A 25,710-nucleotide genomic window follows, 5' to 3' on the forward strand; every position below is an offset into this window, starting at 1 on the left:
ATCTTCAAGCATTGCCACACGATTCCAAACATTAAAAAGATGACACTGAATTAAGACAAACATACTCTTTCATTCATTACTTACCAGCTCTGTGTGAACTTTAAGATGTGCCTGGAGCTTGTATTTATCTGGAGTAGAGTAGTCACAATGTTCTGTAGGGCATTTCAGCAAAATATTACTGTGTTTCTGAATGACGTGACGCTTAAGGCAGTTTTTGGTGATGGAAGAGTAATTGCACTGGGAGCAGTAATATAAATGTTCTCGAGTGTGAGTACGAACATGCATGTCATAATGCACTTGGTACCAAAATAACTTGCCTGAAAATAAAATCAGACAGGGAGAAAGCAATTTCTAAGCAGTTGTTAGTGAAAATTCCAATGCATACCCAGTTTTCTTTTAGGGCAAAGCATGCTGTTTGAAACCTGTTCCTTTTTTCTGTAATGAAAACTTAGTCTAAAGACTCTTCACTAATGAAAACGTTTACAAATATGCTTTTGTCTAAAAAGGTCATATCACATGTCCTGAAACAGCCTAAAAAGGGTAACTTTATTACATATCAGTGATCATTTTTTTCCTAATGAGGAAGTCCTTTCAATCTCTTCTCCTATGCAAAGACTCTAAATTCAACTATACAGTAAAAGGGGTTATCAGAAATCTTTGTTGTTACTTCCTTTCGTGTTACTCCTTCCTAAAGGCTTTTCTGACATAAAAACACCAAAAAAAGTAAAGTGTATATAAACATACTATGATGTCTCAAAATCAACAATTTTTAACTTAGACTCCTTTCCTTTCTCAAGAAGGGAGACTACAAGATAAGTCCCAAGCTGTTTCATCCCAGTTATGTAAGCACAAAAATTTACAGCTGAAATAAATGGGGATGGTATATTCTTTCCACTTCCATAAATTCAAAAAACAATTAAAACCAGAACAGTCTTGATCTTATACTAAGTAACGGAAGTTTTCATCTCACAGAAACTGGTCCAAAACAAGTCACAAAAATATACCAGTATATGTATCTACTGTACAGAATGATCATACATCCTGCCATGCTAGAGAAGAAACATTGATTTTTACACTAAGCTGATAATGAGTCTAAGCATTAAACCCCAGACTGGTTAATCGCAGATGCCTAAATCTGATGAGCTTGGCCCCACTGAAAGTTCTGAGGTGGGGAGAGGCAGGCGGACAGAAAGAATCTGTCCAGTTCTATCAAGTTTCACATCAACAGAAAATTGAGCAGGGCAAAGCTTTGCTTTGCTATATTTATATTCTACTAGTGGTTTTTGAGATTTGAATTATTTCATACTGTTCATACAACACAAAGTGAACCTCCCTGAATCCATAGTGAACTACAAAAATAGTACTGCTGCAAAGATCCATAAGCATACCGAAAACTATAAGCCAGAGGAGCAGGAAAAAAGATAGCCCACAATATAACATTAAAAAGATAAAACACAAAGCAAAAAAACCCCACGTCACTGTACTGCTCCTTACCACAATATTCACATTCCAAATCTCCATAAACCTTCCTTATCCTCTCACACAACTCTGTGTTCATTTGTCTCTTCTGTAAGCTATCCAGGATCTGCATAAAGGCCACAGCTCCACTCCGATTATCTGATGGATCTGCATTAGAAGAGGCTGCCTGGGGGCTGATGGCTGCGTTAGAATCTGGTGCTAGCAAAGGGGTGGCGGTTTCTGCTGAGTTCTGAACTGACGAGTTGCTTGTTTCTGATTCACTCGAAGGAGCGGACTGACTTTGCTCTTCAGAAACTGAAAGTTTCTCAGTCACCGCATTGTTCTGATTTAGATTTAAACTTTTGTCTTCAGAGAGCAAAAGCTGCATTGCTTCACCCTGCTCGTTTACAGAACTGGAGTGATTAACTTCCTCTTCGTTTGCAGGAGAAACTTTTAACTCATCAGGAGCAGAGGTACCATTTTTCAGCAGAAAGCAATCTGATGCTACACAGGACTGAATGTTTGGGACTGCTGTGTCTGTTGATGCCTGACACAGAGTCTCTCCTACATCCTCCACCAGAGGATTTTCAAATTCTAAGGAAGCAACAGTATCAATTTTTAAGTCACCATTAGGCTGACCATTATGGTTTACGTCTGCAGCTGTTGTTTCACCTGTACAGGTAGGTGGTTTTGGTGTGCTAATAACATTAGCACTCGTGATAGTCAATTCATCTGCAGTTTGTGGAAGCTGCTGTTCACCAAGAGCTTCTGGCTGGATATCACCTCCTGGCTCAAGCAGGCAGAAACTTTGATTGATAGAACTGTTAAAAACAGAAGCTTCCTGCATATCTGCATGTATGTCTTTGATGTGAGCACGGAGTCTTACAGAACTGACGAATTTCTTCAGGCACACAGAACACACATAGACAAACGGGTGTTTTCGAACATGAAGCTCGAGAGCTTGGTACTTGGTGGCTCCATGACCACAGAGCTCACAAGCAAAGGGCCTTTCATCACCGTGAACAAGCATGTGACGGTCTCGATCGAGTTCATTTTTGAATTTGCGCTCACAAATATGGCAGTCATACAGAAGCTGTCTTTTGCCCTCTCGCGTCATCAAGCGGAGCTCGTCAAAAACATCTTTCACCTTTTTATCTTGAAGGTCATGCGTTTCCTTGATATGCTTGATCAAATTTTTAACGTCTGAGTATTTCTTTTTGCAGAAGCGACAGTGCTGCTTGATTTTCTTGTGAACTCTTTCAATGTGGACTTTGAGATGGCCTTTGCTGAGACAAGTGAATGTACAATAATCGCAGCTGAACTTCTCCCCTGTGTGCTTCCGCATGTGAACATTAAGGTTGGCTTTGATTGCACTGGCATAACTGCAGTACGAACACTTGTAAGGTTTTTCATTTGTGTGAATCCTCAAATGTGCTTGGAGGGAGTGTTTGAATTTGAATACCTTGTTACAGTATTCACATGTAAAGATCTTCAGCTGAGTTGGACCCAACCTAAAAGGAAACAAAACCAGCTGCATTTACCATATTGAAACTTAGTGACATAGTATGTCAAAAACTTTGTAGATATTCATAATAGACTTACCTTTATTTATTATACAAAGGTATTCCCCATAGCTTTTTAAATTCTGCAACCTATGCACAGAATATTTTCATCTGTTCCTTTATTGAAAAGGCCCAGAAAACATAAATGAAATGCTTCCATATTGATTTTAATGAAAATGAATTATTTTGCATGAAAATGAAGATAAATATTTAAAAATTACCTGCTTGATTTCATTGCCTGTTCATACGGGGTTTGCTGAATTGCATATTCTTGATATCCTCTTCGTTGTGATGGGTCTTGAACTGTTGTCTCTGGAGTTGTGGGTTCACTTTCTTGGGGAGCAGCCTCAACTGGAACAATTTTTGTGGCTCCTAAAAACAAGAACAAAATATGTTCATTAAAAATATTTTATTAAAATGTGCCTTATCTGTAACATAAAAGTGTAAATCATAGAATGCTTTAGCTTGGGACGAGACATCTAAAGACCATCTATTTCCAACCCCCCTGCCATGGGCAGGGACACCTCCCACCACACCAGGTTGCCCAAAGCCCCATCCAGCCTGGCCTTGAGCACTCCCAGGGATGGGGCATCCACAGCTTCTCTGGGCAGCCTGTGCCAGTGCCTCACCACCCTCTGAATAAAGAATTTCTTCCTGATGTCCAATCTAAACCTATCCTCTTTCTGTTTAAAACCACTAGCCCTTGTCCTATTGCCACAGCCCCTAATAAATAAAACATTAAACTCTGTAATCATTAGTTCAGCTATTTTAGTTTCATTTTTTAAATTCACGTGCATAAAATGATAGGTACAATTCCAAAACGCGTCAGTACTCACACCAAACATCTGTTTAAATACCATTACAGAACTGCTGGTTATGCAGAGTAATAAAAGTGCTTGATACCTACTACTACGAGATCCTATATCCAATTACTTCCACCTTTAAAAATTAAGTTTTAGAAATGAAATTTTCATTTTTCTGTTTCTGCTCCATGTTACTGCTGAAAACTTCAGCCGAGCTGTTTAATCAGTTCCACAAATGAGGCTGGGGGAAAAAGGCACTTATTTCTATATTTGAAAGTCTGGACATCATTTCCTTGAACAAATCTTTTACATTTTTTGTTTTGGGGCTTATTGCCGTCTGCTCAGAACAAAAGAATATGCTCCATGTGCACGTCTCAATTTCCATTAGAAGCAGAAGTAAAAGGGCTGTGCAGAAAACAAAAAGATCAGATTCTATCCCACAGAGCGTTGCAGTTAATCGAGGCAAAACTAAGCACATTCTGAGATGTGATTGAGTTGAGATTGTTTAGCTGAGTGCTCTTTTTCCCCACCCCGAACAGTTGACAGTAGTCAGGAAATATTTATTGCCAAGTCTCTATAGTTAGCACTGAAGGTAATTACAAATCACAAATATTAATTTACACTGGAAAAACAAATCCCAAGTATATCAAACCAAGTATCCATTATTGACTGATCCCCTTTTTAATTTCTTAATCCAACCGTAACTCATCTACTTATGCATTAAACGAGGGAGTTACTACGCTCAAAAGTTGTAATAAATTTATATGAACATTTATTAATTCACATATATATTACAACGATATATGTTTGTGAAATCTTCGTATTCTACTAACATGTACTATAGAAAAATCTCTGAAAAAAATGCTTTCAGGGCAATATTTCAGGGTATTGAAACATGAACAGTAAACAAGGGACCATGCACTGAATAACGAAAAGGCATTAAATATGTAGTAATACATAACTACCCATACCTCCTAGGGAAAAAAAAAGAAAAAAGCCAGATCCGTAAATAAAGACTGTTCTATGATATACACGGGACAAGCAAACAAGTAAGGTTCCACATGAAAATATTTTTGAATTAAATGAGTTTAACAATTTCAGGTAAAACTGGAATCCAGTATGTTCTACTTTATTTTCTCTTTCTTGGATATTACATTAGTATTTGATCTCATTTCAATTCACCTGATTAAAATAAAATTAAAATTAAAATAAAGTACCATATACCTTTGTGACTGAGAAAATAATTTATAGTAAGAATCAAAGCAAGTTTACATAATGACATGGGAACCTAGAAAGCAAAAGACAGAATCAATACATTTTTTTTAACAGATTCTCACTGTTTACTCATAGAGGTCTTTTCCAACCTAAATGATTCTACGATAAAATGACACCCATGAATAGAAAAAAAGTTTGAAGAACGATACAAGCTACTCCTTTAACATGGGGATGAAGTTAAAACCCTTCTTGTTCCATCCAGAGAGCAGGTTTCTGAAGATATTATGTACAAAATACAAGAGGTATTAACACAAACCCTAAGAAACAACAATTATAAGGGGAAGAAAGCTAAAAACCAGAGACAGTACACAGTCCGAAGGTTTACACAGTCCAAATTTTGGACTAAAAGATTTTGATTTTTAAGAAATGAGATTTTGCAATATAGTCTCCAAAATCTCAAATCCAAAGTCTCTTAAAAATCAAAATAAACAAACAAAAAGAACAACAACAAAAAAATAATACATGCCTATGCTATACAGGAAAACCAGTAACAGGTGGGGGTTGCCCAACGGCATGCACAAAAGACTTATGGGCACTGCACTGAGGAGAGCAGTGTTGTAACGGAGACAAAGGGAAAAGCTGGAGGTCCCATGGGTCCCTCACAGCGATTTAAAGTGGGAAGTGAAGATATTTTGAGAAGAGGCACTTTGGGAGTATGTAAGCTTTGATACCAGATGGGGCACCAGCAAGCCCTGTGGATAAACAGACTGTATTTAGCTCGGTTGCTCACCGAACTGACTGCATCTAAAAATGACCTTTTTGACTACTGATTTTTTAATATTGTTTTCTGTTGCAGAGATTCTGCCAGTTGATCAGAATTTGACTTCCAGGTTTTCAAATGGAATGTCACCAGGGCGTTTTCACTGCTGTTCTTCCCGTCCCCACCTCTCCTCTCTCCCAGACGCCCAGGCTGCACCTCCCGGCTCACACCGCCGTGGCCCAGGGAGATGGGAGCTCGGCACGACAGCACAGGGGATGCACTTCAATCAGTGGGTTCGACGTAAGAAAGGTAACACTGATATTAGACACCAGACCAATATCGCCATACTTTATTATTTTAAAAATAGAACCAAAGTTCTCTTTAATTAGAGCAATTCAGTTGAAAGAAAATAGATCTTGAACTGCTCGATAAGGTTGGCTACCTCTTTCCAGCCTCCCATTTCCTGCACGTGAGACAAGGATCCTCATTAAACGCTCTTCACTGGACCTCCTCTGTGCCTTCTGCCTTCCAGGATGTTTGATGGTTTCCTGAACAGGCTGTTGAACTGTTTAATAGACTCTTGTGCCAGCAGTGTAAAATGTTAATCACTTAAATTAGGCGAGCTAGATAAGTACTGCCTGGCCAGCATTTTGCATACTTGGAGTGGACAGAACACTCCAGGTCATCCTAGCACTAGATTCCCTACGGGGTTAACAGAGTCCAAAAACATAGGTGATGTTGAGATGATTCTGTGATCCTTCGATCATAATCAAATGACTAAGACACCCTGCAAGTGAAACTTGATTTCCAGGCTCTACCCAACGTAAGAGGTAGTGAATCCACTACACATTAAACCCATTAAAAATATTACATGCGAACAACTAAGGCAAAAGTTTTCGTAACTGCTCCCTGAACAATCATTTTAAATCGTTAAAAGCATACAGATATAAAAAATAAAGTCAACTGCACTGAACGTGCCCTTCCAAAACGTTCCAACTGCTTCATATCTATTTTATTTTAAACTCGGAATTAACTTTAATTTACTAGACTTCATTTATGCCTCTTGCTTTCTTCTTTTCAGATGACATCACCTAAGCAAACTTGTTTTAAGGGTAGTAAAGTTTGAGTTCCTCGTGACATTCTGACAGCTACTTCTACAAACAAGCGTTACTCAGCATGCCTTACCTCTGTCTCAAACTCAGTGATGATGGCCTCTAATCTCTGACACTCTGCCCCTTAGAAAAAGCCAGCTTGGCCTTTGCTACAGAGCACTTCTACAAGGCTCATCAGCAGTCTACAAGGTAATCTAGTGGAAGGGATTATTAGAAAGGAGCAAAAGTAAAACAGGAGATGACAATAACTAAATTCCTGCTACCGTACAACTAAGTTCTGTGAACCTCCTACAATTTCATGTACAGACAAAAAAAAAAAAGCTATAGAAGAACTGTAAAACAGAACAAAATTAAAATCGGAAGAATTCCCCTTGGAAAAGGGATAAATAGCTCAGAGACCTCCAGCCTGGAAGTGACATAACTGGAAGAGGAATATCAGAAAGACCTCTGAAATTAGGAATACCATGAAAAACGTGTGAATAATCCTCTATCTCGTAAACCATACACAAGAAGCACTTCAAAGATATAAGCAGTCAGCAGGCTTGAAATGGAACAAAAGAATGTATGGTTTCACCCGGTATGTAATTAAATTATGGAACAACTACTGCAGGATCTTACAGAGACTGAAAATACAAATATATTCACAAAGGGATTTAGACAAATTAATAGATATGTATTAAATATGATGATCCAGAAGCAACTCCCAGCTCTCGGAGGCCGTGCACAGTAAGGTTCTCACTTCTTTCCCATGGGAATACTGCAAGATGTCTCATCTGACTAGACCAGCCTTTAAGCTATGACTTTTCTTTTTATTTTTTTTTTAAGTTTAAAAAAAACTCGTAGTGTAGGTACCTGTGTACAGGAAATATTGAAGGGTATGAAGTGAGTATCTGTTTCTTACAATCTCTTTTTGAATGAATGTATTTTTTTCAGTTTCTGTAATATCTTAAGGAATGTGTTCCAAATGTACGTTGCCCCCCGGTAAGACAAGTATGAAAATGAAACCAACAGAAATTAACCCAAATCATGAGTTCAAATGTTCCCCATGAAAACCTACCCTCCACCCCCAAAATAAAGCATAAAAAAGGCAAAATAATCTTTTGTCATTCTTCTAATAATAAAGAGGTTAAACACACTTTAACTCTGAAACAGAAATAGAAACACAGAGCTACATATGTTGGGATGAAGATTATCACTTTCAACACAGCTGGCCACTAGCTGGCTTAGCTAAATCTTAGGTACAAGATACCTGCAAACACACTGAGGGGAAAGGATAAATTTTCCTAACCTTGCTTAATTTCACATTTGCTTTAAATCCATGTTCTTGACACCTTAAATGTGCCAGCACCGGGGTTCATGAGGATGCAGAAAAGCAGAGAAGGGATCTGGCTGAAATTTAAACCACCTCTCCCTTCCTACAAATAATTGGGTTACTGACTTGGTTTACCTCACAAATGCGTAAACATGTATAACGGTCCAAAGGACAGGAATTTGTTGTCAGGGACTGGGGAGGGAGAAGAGAATAGCACTGCCTTGGTGACAGCAGCCTACACATACTGGGCTTAATGACTTAAGGCCTGACCCAGCTGCTTTACAAAGGGGTAGTCCCAAGCCTAGTCTTACCCCTGGAAGACATTTTGTCACCGCTGTCCTTCTTCACGCTTTTGACACTTTTGTGGCCCCAGTGTGCAATGGCTCAGTAAGCAGAACTGGTAGAAAAACAAAAATTCTCTGATGGAGAAAATGAGCACGTGCATGTATATGTTCATGTTTGTACATCTATTTTAGCAGCTTTGGAATCGGCTTGCTGCAGGCTGACACAAGCACGAGTGCTGGTACCAGAAAGAAGAAGTGAACTGGGAAATAAGAGAGACAAGCAGGAAAGCTCCTTTGGCAACAGTAGGATCTTTAAACCATGCAGATGTGTCACAAGCCTAAAGCCGTAGTTCTGTGAGCTACAAAAGAAAGGCCATTTTCAACAAAAAGCACTGTTACTAGTTTAAAGGGAAGAGTTTACATTGTCACTTGGTCCCAAAATATTAAGCAAAAATACATTCTTCTGCTTCTTCCCACTTCACAACACCTTCACGAGAGAAGGATCCAAGCACCTGTAAGATTACAGCACAAGAACACAGTTGGCCTTTTATGGACAGCTGTTCACCAGCTGAAGCTGGGGAGACAAGAACCTGCACAGCCTTGTGTTAAGAATTTGCAGGAGAAAAAAGTCAACTCCTTCAGAAATCGAGTTGCTAATGAGCCAAAGTTTCAGGGATTTGGCAAAGAGAACCTCACCAAAAAACGTTACCATTTTCCATCTTTACAGGAACATAAGGCATCTCTCCCAGTAACAAGCTGAATTTTTAAAATATTACAGGACTTGAATATAACAAGAAAGCAAACATTAAAAGTAGAATCTCTCCTGAATCACACTAATTGAGCATGAATAATAAAATTGGTTTCAGATGCCTACATAATTTATATATGGTACATTAAATACAGAAGATTGAGTATTTGGCACGGAGTTTACTCACTGGTTCTTAAAAACAGGCTATGAACATGAGTATCTGTCATTCAAAACAAAGTATTTCTAGACGTGCATATAATTATACTTATTTACCCTCATTCTTTATTGCAGTACTTAAAAACAAAACCCACCTGTACTCCATTTAACCTGATACACGACCTACGCATTCATAAGCACAACTTTCCCTCTCTTCAAGGATTTATGGTCCCTTCAGTGATGGCTGAAGGCAATTCAGGTCCTGCACAGGGAGAAAAATACCTACTACTTCTAGTCAGACTGTACTTGGTGGGCTAATGCAAGCTTTCCAATTCCGAAAGCTGTAAACCTGTTACCTTTCATGTGCCTCCCAAGAAAACACTACAGAAAAGGAGCACGGGGAAAAAAATTCAATCTTGTCCGAGTGTATTTTCTGAGTTGTTAGAAGCCGATTTGTTTGTTCAAAGGGATTTTGAAGAGATCAATTTAGTCATAACCTATTGAACACATGATGTGGAGCAGTGTCCCAAACCTAAAAAATGTAGAGTGAAATTAAAGCGAACAGTCAATGTAACACTCCTAAAAGCATCTTTTACTTAAGAAGGGAGACATACAGTCTGAGCAGGATTTCCTCTGTGCTGTGGATAAAATCCAACTAATTCTTAAAGGCTTCTTTTTCTATTTGATAGAATGTTTATAGATCTTCAACAAGATCTTAGTGTACTATACACAAAAAGGGTATTTCTACGCAACTTTAACAGGTGGCTACAGAATGCTACTGCTTGCAGGAAGTTTTAACTTTATCTTCAACCTACTTTTACAGATGACTAACACGCAGAAAGCAGGAGAGAGGTGGGAAGTGTTTTATCTATTCACAATCATTAAAAGCAGCGTAAAGAAATAATTCAATTCTTCAGCAGGTCATAAATCTCCAGGAAAAAGAAATGGGATGGACGGGTATGAAATGTCTTCTGGAAGTCAAATTTCAGACATAAGAGCACTAGTGAGGAAGGGGATGAGCCCAGGAGTTATGACAACACAATAGTTAGACTATCACAGAATGGTGATTAATGGAAATTCATGACAAAATTAATGACAAAAACCGAAGGGTAATCAATTAAAAACAAAGTAAAAATAATTACACTAAATGAAACATTTTCCTGAGTCTTCAAAGAATTAACCACTTAGTTAGTAACTTCCAGAATGTGTAAGTGCTGAAAACTTGGATGATAATTCATAGCTGCTGTAACAGCAATGACTTTTTTTCTTGTACATATTCTACCTGGGAACTTCCAAATTAGTCGGATTACTGATTGTCAATCAAGTAAATTAAAGGACTTTCAAAAAGAGCTGCAAATTCACAACTGACTGGAAACTTCCCTTCAATTCATTACAGCCTTTTGAACACAACATGTACTATGCACAAAAGGCTCCAAAGCTGAAGTTGTTCTTAATATTTTGAGTGATTTAAAAAGCATATGTGTAAGGAAAAGACAAACTTTTTTGTTGTCCAAATAAAAATTTTATGACGTAGCAATTAAGGTAACAATCATCCCTAAATTTTCATTTCCTTTCTCTCTGCATATGCGTACTGTATTTTCTTCACTGTCTGTATTTACCATTATTTCATTTGCCTCTGTGGGCACCGTCTGCCATGTCTTTCCTCCTCCTCTTGAAACTTTGTTCTTGTCCTTGACAGAAAGGTAGGGATCTCAAAGATAAAAATTCTTACTGTGTTCATAAAATGTAGGACGTGGACAGAGAAGATCTTCCCAAAAGCCCTGCAGAAGGGACGGTGCATGTACAAATCCATTAACCAACACCAAGCGAGCCCCTTAACCAGCCATCACGCGTTCCCCCTCTGCCCAAAGGAGCTGTTCCTTGCGATGCCCAGAGTTACATCACACAAGGAGAATGGGCCTGTGGTTAGCGAAATGAAGCAGCGCAGAACTCAAACCACCACAAAGCCAGGTTTCCATGGTTCCAGTGCCCACAGGTTCTCCTCTAGCTTTCCCCATATTTACAGTATTGCAAGACCAAATTTTTTTTTAACAGCTCAGCATAAGTCAAAAATCCTGTATGAGGTTTCTCAAAAAATGAATTTGAAAGTGTTTCTTACTTCCCTTCTAAGCACCCAGGGTATCTGTAGCTCATCCAGCATCCTCTACCATTGCAATGAGAAATGAATCTTAAAAAATAAAGCCCAAACATATCACAGATATCATTATCAAAAGACAAAGAGCACAGGAAATCCAGGTATGTTCCAACCCACGACATTAAAAGAAATAAATGCATTCCAATTGCTTTGAGATCTGTAAGCAAAACAACAATCCAGAATTGTTAGCAACAAAGAAGAGAAGGCTGAAGGCTACAAAGCTGAAAATAATGCACAAAACTAGTAAAAAGGCATTTTGTCAGTCAGGTGAGTACCTGGTTTATATTAACGGACAAAACAAGTCTAGGTTTAAAATCAAAACTTTGAAATTATTCCAAAACCCTTTGATTAAAAGGCACTAGAGGAAGTTATGAAGAATCCTTTAATCATTACATAGGAACTTGATTTGATTTTCAAATATAGGTACATATTTTGTCAATCTATTTCTCAGCATAAATATTAAGTTATGCATACACTAAGCTGTTTGTGTTTTCATAATCAAATTTATATTTATCATAAAAAGATACATAAATCAAGAGCTGAAATAAACAAACATATTACAGGAAATATTTTCCTTTTCTTCACTCACTGATATTTTCAGTTTCTTCTTTAAAACCATTCACAGCCTAACCACAACTGATGTTAATGCAGATAAATAAACCCAGGTCCAAAAAGTCCTTTCTTTCCCAGCATTTCTCACACCTATGAAGAAATGTAATGGTAGTTCTAAAATGATGTAGCTGCCAGATACAGAGATTCCGAATCAAGATGACCAAATAATACTAAATAAGTGATTTTTCAGATAATATACACTCTAAGGAGTTCAGTCTTAGAATGATGACTCTTTTATATATTGTCAGCATTAAAAATAAATAAATTAACTAATTGGTGATTCTGATTACCTGGAATAGCTTCATGGGCTGTCAAAACCACGCTTATAATAGGATTTTTAGCTCCTGGAACCTGTTCAGTCTCCTTAGTTGATGGAGTTCTCTCTGTCTTCTGCACTCTTGGCCTCCTTGGAGTTTTTTCTCGCTCATCTTCCTTCCTGTCAAGGTCAACGTCAGAATCATTACCTAAAGAGCAAACACCAAAAAAATACATATATAACTATGTACGAAAGAAATGCAGGTAGCAGTTACTAATGCTACAAAAAGAATTAGGAGAAAAGTAACGCTGCTGTAGAAAGAACTGTATGTGCTCACAACAAGGTGTGCTGCATGAATCCCTAAAGGAAAACAACTTTTCCTCTCCTTGATAAGCCCAGTGTGATACGTACACAAACAGAGAACAAAGAGAAAAACAACAATTGGACTCTCAGAAACACTTGCGCTCCTAAATGATCTTTAAATTATTGTGGATTTTTGTGGAAATCCTACAAACTTGGTATAATGTCTTATGATTTCATCGTGAAAGAGCAAATTGTTTTTCTTCTTTCTGTATGTCACTGTAACAGTGACTCTAGGATTATTTCTCCTAGTACCTGATTCATTATGCATCTTATTTAACGGAAAGTGTTTCAACAGTCCCTTAGGATTAGGCTTTTTCCACACAGTTACACTAAATTAATAACCAGAAATGTACTTTTCTTTTTCAGTACTGATCTGAGAAAAACTAAGGTTAAAAACAGTTCTTTTGGTTCTGTGTACCTCCTGACCCATAAAACTCTGACTTTTAAAGGCCTGCACTTCTAAATTATCCCCTATCTTCTGCTGTTCAGAATGTCTTCATCTTCTTAAATTGGATAACTTTTGGACTTGTTAACCAGAAAGCAACGCAACGGTAGTACTCAAAATACCCATCTGAAATAAAGAATAATTAGAAATTAACTCAGTTCTTCCTTGAAGTTCTTCTTCCTTACAGCAAACGAGGCATTCCTTACTGAAATTTTTAAACTGCTTATAAATAAGGAATTAGCAGTATAAAGAATAAAAAAAGAGGGCTGCAAGTTTATACCCAGAACTTTCTTTATATTAGATGAAGTGGTAGTAAAATGCAGGCAAGAGAAAACTCTCATAGCAAATTAAAGCATTATGCAAATATTCCAGAGGTAATGAGTAAGGAAAGCAAAAACTGATTGAAGAAAGAAAATTATAAATGAACCCAGTGAATTTCAGAAGGTTTTTTTTTTTTCCTGGATCTGAAGCAGCTGACACAATCACCAGAGTAAGTCATTCAATGTATATTCATAACATGCTGTTAGCTGCTCTGCTGCGATAGGGAAACAGTATATAAATATAAAGCCGTAGCAGCAAAAGCTGTAGTGTGTTGTGTTGTTTATGACATGCAAATAGCAAAAGAGGTGGCAAGATAGGATGCATGGAAATGGCTGTGTTTTCATTTTGTGTTCTGTTAATGCTCAGCTGAGATTCTGGTCTCCCATGGTCTTGGAACAAGGGATTAGGGGAAGATGGGTTAAAAACAAAAAACAAAAAGGGCTAAGCACAAACCAAAGTAGCATAGTTAGGACAGCACCTGTAAACAGTGTTTGGCTAAACTACAAGTCGTCTAAACAGATTTAAAAATGAACAAACAAACCAAAAACACACAGAAGAACACAAGGTGCGTAGGAGTTAGCTTAGATTTCATTAATAAAATTCCGTGATATGTTCCTCTCCTCAACTACCTTTTTCTCTGTAGATTTCTACGGTTTTAGAAGATATTCCTGCTTTGCTGTAAAGGAGCTTATTATGTCTCCATTTAGATCTTTAATATAGTTATTTACTGATATTGAAACCAAATAATTCTAACAGCAGCATTTGACAGCAAAACTTGAAAGGGATATTTGAACATAAAGAAATAACCCCTTTATATTTGAATATAAAGAAATAAGACAGAAACTGCTTGTGTAGTGTTTTCTTTTGGTGGTATGAAAGCGGGGTGGGGGGAAACAACGTTTTTCCACGTTTCCTTTGTGAAACTGCCTCCATTAGTTTACTGTCAACAACAGATCTGCACAAATTTCGGAGGAGGACTGGGCCACCAGCAGAACGTCTTCTCATAGGGAATCAGAACACACACGAACGTACACTGCCTGTTGAACTGTGTTTCCCTGGGGCTGTTTTATGTCCTGGCAAACAACCAATACAGGAATTGATTAGGTTAATTACATTGCTTATATTCAGTGCACAGTTAGTGACGGTTTTAGAAAAAAAATGATTTGACACTTTGCATGTTTAGCTAACAAAATCCAGAACTATAGACTGAAGGGAAAGATGCAATTAGAAATTTCCCCGTTTTGCTTAGGATCACGTGCTGAATGAATTCATTGTAGGAATATGAACAGATTCTAAACATCCTACTCCTAAATCCTCTTTTCTAACCATTACAAAGTAAGAGTTAATCAGTTTAAGGAGAGAACAAAAACATTTTCATGCTTAACTTGTAACTATTAACTTTAGAATATTGGGATTCTACTAGAAAGCAGAAAAGGAAAAAAAAGGACAGAGTTAAGTTTGTCAGTGATCAACACTAATGAATAACTACTATTACCACATTAACAGCTAACAACTATTTCATGCTGTTTTTCTTCCTATGTGCCTCTATCAGGCAGAACAGTTTGCTGGTTGCTTCAGTACAGCCAAGGGTACGAGCTGTGGAAAAGACCAGACCTGTTACAACGAAGAGTTGACGATGACTCCCTGCCTTCAAAAAAGAACTCCAAAAATGCTATTGCAAAGTGATTTTAAGAAGATATGTAGAATTGCAACAAAAAGTTCTGATAGTTAAACTTTAAAATCTATCCACTAATCCAATGCACGTTGACACAAGTAGCCCTATTCCTTCCCTTTCTGAAAGCAACAGGCATCTTCCAGAAGTGATTTGTTGATAAGGAGCTGGGGCTGCAATACTTTTTTCCTACAAGCACAATGTCACAGTTTGTGCATAACCTGAAAACAAAGGAGAGGAGGAGGCTCAGGGGTGACCTTATCGCTCTCTACAGGTACCTTAAAGGAGGCTGTAGAGAGGTGGGGGTTGGTCTGTTCTCCCACGTGCCTGGTGACAGGACGAGGGGGAATGGGCTAAAGTTGTGCCAGGGGAGGTTTAGGTTGGATGTTAGGAAGAACTTCTTTACTGAAAGGGTTGTTAGGCATTGGAATGGGCTGCCCAGGGAGGTGGTGGAGTCACCATCCCTGGAGGTCTTTAAGAGACGTTTAGATGTAGAGCTCAGTGATATGGTTTAGTGGAGGACTTGTTAGTGTTAGGTCAGAGGTCGGACTGGGTGATCTTGGAGGTATCTTCCAACCTAGATGATTCTGTGGTTCTGTGGTTCTGTGAAAACAAAACAAAAGACAACCACCCTCCACCAAATCACCAAACCCAAACCATCCTACCTCCCAACAAAAGCTGCTTTCTTCCTGAACTCTCTTTGCACCAAAAAACAAAACAGAGAAAAACACAACAACAACAAAAGAACTAGAAAGACTTTTATGAAAGCACACAGGGAGAGGAAAAGAGGAAAGCATGTTTTAATGAAAAAGATAAGCTTCAGCTTTGACCACTGGGCTCACAGTGCCTTGCCACAATACAGGATGCCTTTTCATCTTGGTAATTTAGATGTTTTCCTGAAAAAAATTTACTTAACTGTTCCCCTGTTTAGAGTCAAATAACCGTGTTTTATCTTTCACAACTTGGACAATTCACCTGTTACTATTCTTAGTGTATTACAAAGGAGCATCTGTTGATGACTTTAAGAAGATTTAGGACAAATGAAGTATACGCAACTCAGAATAGCTAAGCAAACTTCCTCCGAGCGGTAAGTCTTTGCTTGCCCATAAACAGATTTATTTAGACAAACTGCCTCACCGTGCCTCTCTTGGTAAGCAGTCAGCTTAGCACCTTGTCAGCTGGCACTTAACAGACTAATAACCTGACCTTCCCTAGCTAGCGACAGGCATTTTAAATGCCAGTTGTGTTCGTGCAAGGAACGTAACACGGTGCCTGCGCCTTCCCACATGTTTAAGGAATGGTTGTACCTGCGTTGATGAGGAAACCTCCTGTCGACTCTGAACAAACCAGTACCTTCAGAGTCCTGTCGACTTCGGCTGTTCATCTGTCCCCTGCTTCAGGCTGAGCCCTTAACTGCGAGTACTGCTCGCTGCCTTCATAATTGGATGTACGACACTGCGCAGGCACAGCCACACATTCCTAATTGGTCTGTTTTTAAACTACTCTTCATTCAAATTATTATTTTTCCCCCTAAAGCATACTGGTTTTTCATAGCAGCAAGAGAGCAGCTTGAGGAGGAAAAAAAAAGAAGTAGTAAACTGGCCGTTCAAAATGAACACATGCAATTGTTTCTCCTGCACGGGTTGACACACTACTCACAGAACGAAGTCATGTAAATGAAAATCCAGTTGATGGCAAAAGTATTTTAAACTAAGGCTAAAAGTGACACTTCTTAAGAATTACACAGGCTCCTAATTCACTATGAATCTCTTGAAAGTGTCTAAAATAATATCTGGACTGTCTGCAATAAGATCTGAGCAGCAGAAGAACCACCTGGAGTCAATTTTAAGAGGTCAGAAAAACTTATGAAGTGTGTTAAAGATGTACAATGAAGAGGTGGTAATAATCAGAGGAATTCTCAAACTGCTTGAGTATACTAATTATTTAATACTAAAAGTTGTGCTGTTTGACCTAAACTGCTTTAAGTAATGAACTTGAACTGATGGAAGCCTCTCTGCTTTGACACAAAACTGATCTGTATCAGGCACTTGTTTAATCAAGATTAAAAATCCTTTTTGGTAGCTCAAGGTGGTTTATTCCAGAGAAGAGAACCCAGGCTGACCACTGCTGCAATCTGTTTGCCACCCAAATCCCATTCCCCAGCCATCAAATGTCGTGTACCTGCCAGAGATTCATGCGTGCTGCAGTGTGGGGAAGGGAGGCAGGTTAAATTAATGACCTGTTGCCTCTCTCTCAAAGCAAGAGTGTAGAGGCAGCTGCTGGGGAACCGACCCAATCCAGCAACAGCCAAAACGCTCAAACCCATCCCATCTTGGTGGCACGAGCTCTGGCAGCTCCATTTTTTGCCTGTTCAGGCAGATTCTCAACTCACCCAGTTTTGTTTTAGGACAAAAAGAATGGATGGCAGTCCCTCCTGCCAGCCCATTAACCAAACCCTCAATTTGGCTTAATCAGCAGAAACGAAAACAAGCGTTCAAACAGCTCTGCTTGAATCATAGCGACTTTCTTAGGCAGAGAAGTCCTCTAGGAAATGTGTGTGTATACACACGTACGTTTACTGAGGGTGTATATGGGGCATTTCTTTAAAAAATTAACATTTTTAACTCTGTGCAAATTCTGAACACACTTTTTTCCTTGCCGTTTCACTGAATGGGACCACAAGGTGAAGGCAACCAGTACTCATCAAGGCAGTAAGTTAGCTGCCCAGAGGATGTCAGTAACCAGTACGGCTTGCTGACTCCTGAAAGAAAGGGAAAACCACCTCAGTGAGCAACTGACCTCACAGAAGTCATGTGGATCACTGATCCCAGAAATAAAACAACAGCAGAGGCCAATTACATTCACCAGTCATTTCTCAGCCCAATACATGCTGTTGTTTCCATACCGTTTTATAGTTGTTTATCCACTGCAATTTTAGACATCCATTATGATAAGTGTTTCAACATCTCCCTTAGGGATCTATAAAAAGCAACAAATTTTATTATTTGGAAACCTGATATCTTAACTTCACCTTCAGGTCAATATGCTGATTAGGTTTCCCTCGGTGAAGAATATTACAGAGAATATCAATATACACCATCTCAATATTTAGCCTGTTTTAGCAATAGCCAAAACATTAGAGTATTATCAGCATTATTTTGGTCACAAATCTAAAATGCTGCACCGTATGAAGAAAACTAATTCCATCCCAGCCAAACCCAGTACTTTATTTTTAATCAGATATCCATACAGTGATAAACTCTGCAAGAAATTAAAAACATGAGCAAGCAGATGAAAACAGAAAAAAAAATCCAAGAAGCAGTGGAGAAACTGATAAAACTAATTTCAAGTTGGAATGGCAAAAGCTTAAACACTGGATAAAAATGGGGAAGAACAATCCATACGTATTAGGCAAGAGGTCAAAAACTACGGAAGAACTTGCTGTCAGAGATCCTTACGATTTTAGCCCTCTATTCTCAACTGCTGTGTCAGAAATGAGAGAGGATATTTTAATTCTGAACGCTTCAAAGAGCCTCAGCAAAATTCATCCAGCTCTTAGAACGCCAGCAACAGAGAAATGTCATCAAATCAGAAGTGTCAGTCCTGCTTCTCTCATACACACCAAAACGTGTGCGATTTCAAGAAGTTTTTGTCTCATAGACACTTTAGTCCAGAAAATGTTGGTGTCGATCACATCTATTCAAGGAACTGAAATATGTTTTGAACGTTATACACACAAAAAAAAAACACACGCAAAATAAATACATTTATGCCACTGCCTAAATCGAGGATGCTCTTGCTTTTTGAACGCCACTTGTATTTGTGGTCCTCCATCTTCAAAGAGATACAGCAGAGCTGCTGAGAGGAATGACACGACTGCCTAGATGTATAAGCAATTGCCACATCATCTAGTCTGCTACTTAAGACTCACACCAAATAAGAATAGTCTCATTGTGAACATAGAGCTTTCTAAATTATGAACCTTATGCAAGAGGTTAATGAGAATTATTAATAATCGTTTAACAGAATTATACAGCAAGATGGCAGCCAAGGAAAAGAGCAGGATCAGGTCTGAGAAACAATCCAAAGCGGCACCATTTCACAAACAGCGCAATAACGCTCCCAAACTCATTAACACAGAACATACTGACAAGCAGAAAACCAGACAGCTTTGTAACCCACTTAGATAAATTAACGAGCACAGCAGCTTTCACTGTGACAGATATGGGTGAAACCTCCAGCTCACAGGCTCTGTCAACAACTTAGGATCTTGGCAAACTTGTGCAAAGCGTTTTGAAGTATGAACAGGTCCCCATGAAATAACATGAACAGATAAAAAAGGCATTTACAATTACATGATTTGCTCGCCTTTTTAGTTTTAGGCTTTTTTGTTCACTTTTAGAAGTTTCACCCATCATCCTCGAAACTTTCTTTGTAATGAAAATCGAGTCTGATGGTAATACAACTCCAAAAGCCCAAGTTTGAAGAACGTATTTTCTGAGCTGGTCAAGCACAAAGCTATGACCAACTCCTCGGTGTAGGCCATATTGGTCTTGTACACGCATCAAAAAGTTTTGAGCAACTCAATGTGATCGTATTTCCTTAAAGGATAACAACAACATGCATGCTACTTTTATCGACACATGCAGAAACTGGAAAGTTTTGCCAAAGCAGTTCACGTGGCAAAACCAGAGATAAGAAGTTTCCCTCCGATGGGTCAGTTATCAGTAGATGGCTGAAGACTGAATTTCCCAGGTGTAATCCAAGAAACAATTACCCCTTCAGGATAAAAGCCAGCCCCCAGTAGCATTACAGTTAGCCACCAAAGTACGAAGCTTTGGGCTGGAGACACTGTAGCTGCACTAATCGCCAACAACTGAAAGCCCTCATTATTCGCTCCGCAAGAATGCCATTTTTCTTGATTGTTTTGCTTTTGCCAGAAAGTAAATAAAAAATGTTCCATTCACATAAAATTGAGGCTGTTTTCTTTTTTGAAAGGAAAAAAATGAGCCATTTACTTTGAAAAATCTGGCAGTGGGTTTTGTAGCGTAACGGATCTAGGTAAGATTTAGCAGCTCTAATGAGCGAACAGGTAAAGAACAGCTAATTTGAGCTTATAGTCTGATTTCAGATTGTATTTTAAAAAGACCCTTAGAAAAGGCAACACTGACAAAATAAGGCAAATGCTAACATCGTACCTAACACAGACAAACAGCAAAGGGCACTGACACTTGGGATGCCCAAGGTGAGACTGCTGGAGTGAATGTCTCTACGTGTAGCTGAAAAATCCAACCAATGATGACAGTAGAAGAAAAAAAAAAATCAGGTAATTTATGGAAGCAAGAGTTTGTGCGCTCTGTCAACATATTCTAAGCCCATTTTATTGTTAGCCGCAGAAGTTAAATTCTACAACACACTGGAAGCAAAATGGGCTCGGACTAGTTGTGCACCATAATGATAGAGTGGACACAAAACAGTAATAGAAAACTGGAGAAAAATCGATGGCAAACTTTGTCTGTAAGTAGAACCAACAAGATAACATGCAATGCAACTACAGCTAAAGGAAAAAAAAACTCATTTTAACATAAACACAAAGCTCATATAAGTTTAGATAACTTGGGCTACTGTATTGTTTTGTATTCATGTGATATTCACCTTAGAGCAAAATTAAATGAATTTTCACCCTTTTCTTTTTAAAACTTTTGAGAGGTTGAGTATATTTAAACCCATCTTAAAGATAACAGAATTCTCGTAATTCAAAGACAATAATCCATATTAATTTTGGTGAAATAGAAACGTGAGTTTTGCGTTATTTTTCATACAATAAAACAAGCCACCCTGGAAGGCATTTTTTGGATCTATCAAAAGAAGAGAACTGAATTCAGGTTTCCCAGGGTGCATGACAGAAACATCTCTAAGGAATCATCCTTCTTCACCGATGGATGATACTCGCCTTTGTGGCCCCTATCACTTCTCATTTGAAAAGTGTAATCCTCTGAGAAACTGAAGTTTCTTATCTAAAATAAGCATTTCAGTGAGTTCAGTGGGTCTAGGGAAGTGATTGTCCCCCTGTACTCGGCTCTGGTGAGGCTGCACCTCGAGTACTGTGTTCAGTTTTGGGTCCCTCACTACAAGAAGGACATGGAGGTGCTCGAGAGAGTCCAGAGAAGGGCAACGAAGCTGGTGAGGGGTCTGGAGAACAAGTCTTACAAGGAGCAGCTGAGGGAGCTGGGATTGTTCAGCCTGGAGAAGAGGAGGCTCAGGGGCGACCTCATCGCTCTCTATAGGTACCTTAAAGTAGGCTGTAGAGAGGTGGGGGTTGGTCTGTTCTCCTACGTGCCTGGTGACAGGACGAGGGGGAATGGGCTAAAGTTGCGCCAGGGGAGGTTTAGGTTGGATATTAGGAAGAACTTCTTTACTGAAAGGGTTGTTAGGCATTGGAATGGGCTGCCCAAGGAAGTGGTTGAGTCACCATCCCTGGAGGTCTTTAAAAGACGTTTAGATGTAGAGCTTAGAGATATGGTTTAGTGGAGGACTTGTTAGTGTTAGGGCTGAGGTTGGACTCGGTGACCTTGGAGGTCTCTTCCAACCTAGACGATTCTGTGATTCTGTGAGTTTAAGACAACTATAATGCAATAAACGTAGTGCAATAAACCTTTTGACCTTTCCAAAAAAGAATTAAAATAATCTTGTCTAATTATATTCTCAGTTGTGCTTCAACAAGGTTTTTCTGTTAAAAGAAACAGACGATTCCTTTCCATTGAAAATTAACACTAGGGCTTACAAGTTGTTACCAATCAAGCTACATGACAGAAACACGCTGGCTCACTTTGCATCTTTTTATTGCACATTTTCTTACCTCCATCTCCTTCTTCTTCTCCTTCATTGAGCACAATAATGCAGATATGCTTCCTCAGCTGTCGGGTGTTAGAGAACTTCCGATTGCATTTCCTACATTCCAAGCTGCCTGGTGAGACTTCAGCCGGTTCTGGTCCTTCTTCTGTCCCCGGCTGAGTTTCTTCACTTGGAGCAGAGTTACTGTCTGCCACATCTTCGTCTGCACAGAACTTCTTAGTAGACCCTTTTGGCCTGCCCCTTTTCCTCTTCACTGCAAGGAGCTCTAGAAACAGAAAGCTAAAGTTAAAAAGAAGCTATAATGAAATTTCACAGGGTTACTCTGGTAATTAGCTAATATCCATCAGATCTTTGAAAGCTAAGAATATTAAATAAAATTTCAGACCCTAAAGCTTAAAAAAATGTTAGCTTCACACAGCCTTATTTTTAAACAATGACATTTGTTGGCATTTCTGCTAGCCACAAAGCAATAACCAAAGCAATAACGCGTGTTATTGAGATCGACAGATATCAGTGCTACAGTTTTACAGAAATTACACTGCAAGTATTCTTTTAGATTACTGCCTAATTGTATCAGCACGCAAATTCTACAGAGTTGCTCTGCTGTGTTCTGACACTCCACCAAAAAAAAAATCTCATTTAAATTAAAATGATTTTTCAAAGAAATTGCTTAAGCACTTTAGATACGTTCAGAAAAAAAGCAGTTTGTCTTTTAAAACCAGAACCTCATTGTCCTTGTAATAATTTGAGCAATTACACTCTTAATAATTCAAGGCCCGGTTGGATGGGGCTTTGAGCAACTTGATCTAGTGGGAGGTGGCAGCAGGGCTGGAACTAGGGGATCTTGAAGGTCCCTTCCAACCCAAACCATTCATGTTGCTAAGATTCTGTAATTCCCATGATTTCTTATTCCCAGCACTTTCTAGCTTCACACCCGTATCTCTTGCTGGTGATCTCTCTCATCCTTACTCTAGTTACTTCAAAAGCAACCTTGCTATCAGCCTCTCACAGATGAAACTGTTCAGGATTGACTAAGCCAGTCAGAAAAGTTTTAGTTGACAAAAGCAGAAACTCAGAGGGAGCCAAATTTTCCAGATGGTGACCAGGTACTTTTAGGAGACATCATCCTAGCTATCAGTTCCTCCCATCTAATAGGGGATACAATGAAAAGTATCAGTCTCTAACTTTCTTGCAAATCTCAGGTGTTCTATGGTTTTGGTTTTGGTTTGGTTTGGTTGTTTTTTGTTCTTTACACTGAACTACTTGAAGAATTATCTGTTTTGTACACATTTTAGTTTGAACCTGCTCTTCTGCAATAAACTCAGTTCACCGAGAGCAAAGCATGCTCGCTTTTAAAGTATCTTTTTGAGTCTGAGCAGACGTCTGGTGAAATAACAGATCTGCTTCTGCAGAGCTCAGAGAGAAAAATTCATGCACATCTAGAAGAGTTTGCCTGATGGTGTATGGAGAAACAGGACAGAGCTAGGCTTCTTCCAGGCTTCTGGCATGCATTCTATCCAATGTTAGACACCTACGCTCTGAAACTAGTCACGATTTGCCTCCTGTATTGAATGAACACAGAAAATACTCTCCAGAATGCTGTGCAGATTGTGTAAGGCCCGGATCATTCTGGACCCCAGGGTGACTAAATTCCAGTTTAAGAACCCTCAGTTGTGTGCAGTGAATTTAAGCTTTGAAAATCAAAAGAAAAGGGCAAAAACTCTTGATATAGTCATAGAATCGCAAAAACAAAAACAACAAAAGAACACATTGTATAATATGCATTAAAATGTGAAAAGTGAAATAGAACAGGTATGAAGTGCCTGTCAGCCATCGTATTTGTAGTATGAGAGAAAAGCAAAGGGAAAATACTAAAATTTAGCCAACCACTCTGTTTTTGATGCTCTGGGAAGAAAAAAAAAAAAAAAGTACTCTTGCATATTTCAGCTTATGGTAGTCACATCTTTTGAGGTCCCTTGAAGTTTGCTTTAAGGGAAGATTAAATTGTTTGACTTAAAACATAAGGAAAAATAAAAGACCTCAACGAATCTTAAGGCAAGAGAACAGGAGGTGGTGGCAGCATCGCTTCAGAATCCGTGAATCACTTCCCTTATGTATCCCAGACAAACAAAAGCCCACATACAGAGACCGTAGTTTCGAGATAATCATGAAACTGGTATCAAGTGAACGAGAAAGCATTTTGTCTTGTTATAGCAGTGATAGAGCACAGCGCCTGTCTACTTAACCATGTCATATGAACACTAAAAGCCTCGTGGTGAATGGGAAAAAATTAATAAATTAACTCTTTCACAAATCTTTTTGCAATTATTCAGGAGCAGTGTTCTGAATTTCTGTGCTACTGCACTCCAGTGAAAGTAGTTTGGTGAGTTATCAGCCCAAACAGCAGGGGGTTATCAGCCCAAAAGAGAAAGGTGATTTCAGGGCTCTCAAAACTTCACTACCATTCACGTTATTTTGACATCCATCAACTGCAGCAAACAGTACTTGGTGCCTTGAGTTAAAGAAATTAATACGCAATTAGAACAAACAACATATCAATGTCAGCCTGTAAGAAGGTCGGAGTGCCCGTGCATCAAGCATGGTATCGGGAAGACAGATGCTGTTCAAGGTACCATAAAGCAATTAAGTCTTAGGATTTGTAGACTGGATACAACCACCACATTCTCTGTGTACGACGCTGTTTTCATTCCTTTGCGTTCCAAACTCTACCAGAGTATACCAAATATTTTCCGAAAAGAAACTGAACAGAATCAGGTAGAAGAGGTTCACCGCTCACTGACTGGTTTTAATGTAAACCTAATGAAAAACGGAACAGCACTTTCACGTTAAGACACCAATGGAAACAAAATCCTGCATACAAGTGGAAATGTGAGAACTGCTCCTTTAGCAGGTCGGTGGTAGGTCCTTTTCTGTGGGCTACCAAATTGTAGTTCTTACCAGTAAGATTCCTAATGGTGCAACCAATACAACGAATGTGTAAATTTACATCTGTCTGTAAATGAGCCTACCAGCAGAAGAATTACCAGCAGTTCTCAGACGTTTTAAAAGGCTTGGCAGTAAGCACTTGGAAACAATACACACTGGAACAGGAGGCCTCGTGGACTACTGATGTATCACCAAAATTCCTTGCTTTTTTTTCTCCCCTCTTTCTAGAGCCAAACATACCTCAAGCTATTTTAACAATGCCAGAATTCAATGTTGAATGATGCACAGGACTATAAATGCCAGCTGTCTCTCTGTACCCAGCTTGCCACCAGCTATCCATTCATTGTACTAACCACAGTTCAAAAAGCCACCTAAGATTAACAACGTACAGTAATTGAACACTGTATTCATCTGTTCGCACAGAAACAAGCCAATCATAAACGTCACCCCTTGCTAAAGGAAAGTACCAGCCTAAAAAAATAATAAAATAAATAAATATATAAAAAGCACTCATTTCAAAGATGGTTAGTGGGAAGCTCAAGCTTTTAATTGGTCATTAAAAAGATTTAACAAGTGAAATCTCGTTCCCCCCAAGAACATCTTTGTGGTTCGTAGGGATTTTTACACCCATCACGGGTTCACTGAAAGTAACCTTTATGTTAACTGGCATTGAAT

At 38.8% G+C, this 25,710-nt stretch overlaps 1 protein-coding gene across 7 annotated transcripts in view; it reads right to left on the reverse strand.

Annotated features, from left to right (window-relative positions):
• The window catches only part of ZFAT (zinc finger and AT-hook domain containing), an 89,505-nt gene that overhangs the window by 47,344 nt on the left and 16,451 nt on the right, over nt 1-25,710 (reverse strand). For all 7 annotated transcript variants that reach the window (XR_013946173.1, XR_013946174.1, XM_080579028.1 and 4 more), the window contains exons 3-7: nt 22,094-22,354; nt 12,468-12,641; nt 3,242-3,392; nt 1,495-2,969; nt 85-317 (exon numbers count right to left, since the gene is read on the reverse strand). Coding sequence is in view for 5 of the 7 variants with exons in the window: in XM_080579028.1 (XP_080435154.1) it covers nt 85-317; nt 1,495-2,969; nt 3,242-3,392; nt 12,468-12,641; nt 22,094-22,354 (2,294 nt within the window). In the remaining 2 variants the exon portion in view is untranslated. The remainder of the gene's footprint in view (nt 1-84; nt 318-1,494; nt 2,970-3,241; nt 3,393-12,467; nt 12,642-22,093; nt 22,355-25,710) is intronic.

Source organism: Anser brachyrhynchus (assembly GCF_964034855.1).
Source record: "Anser brachyrhynchus genome assembly, chromosome: 2".
Taxonomy (NCBI): Eukaryota; Metazoa; Chordata; class Aves; order Anseriformes; family Anatidae; genus Anser; species Anser brachyrhynchus.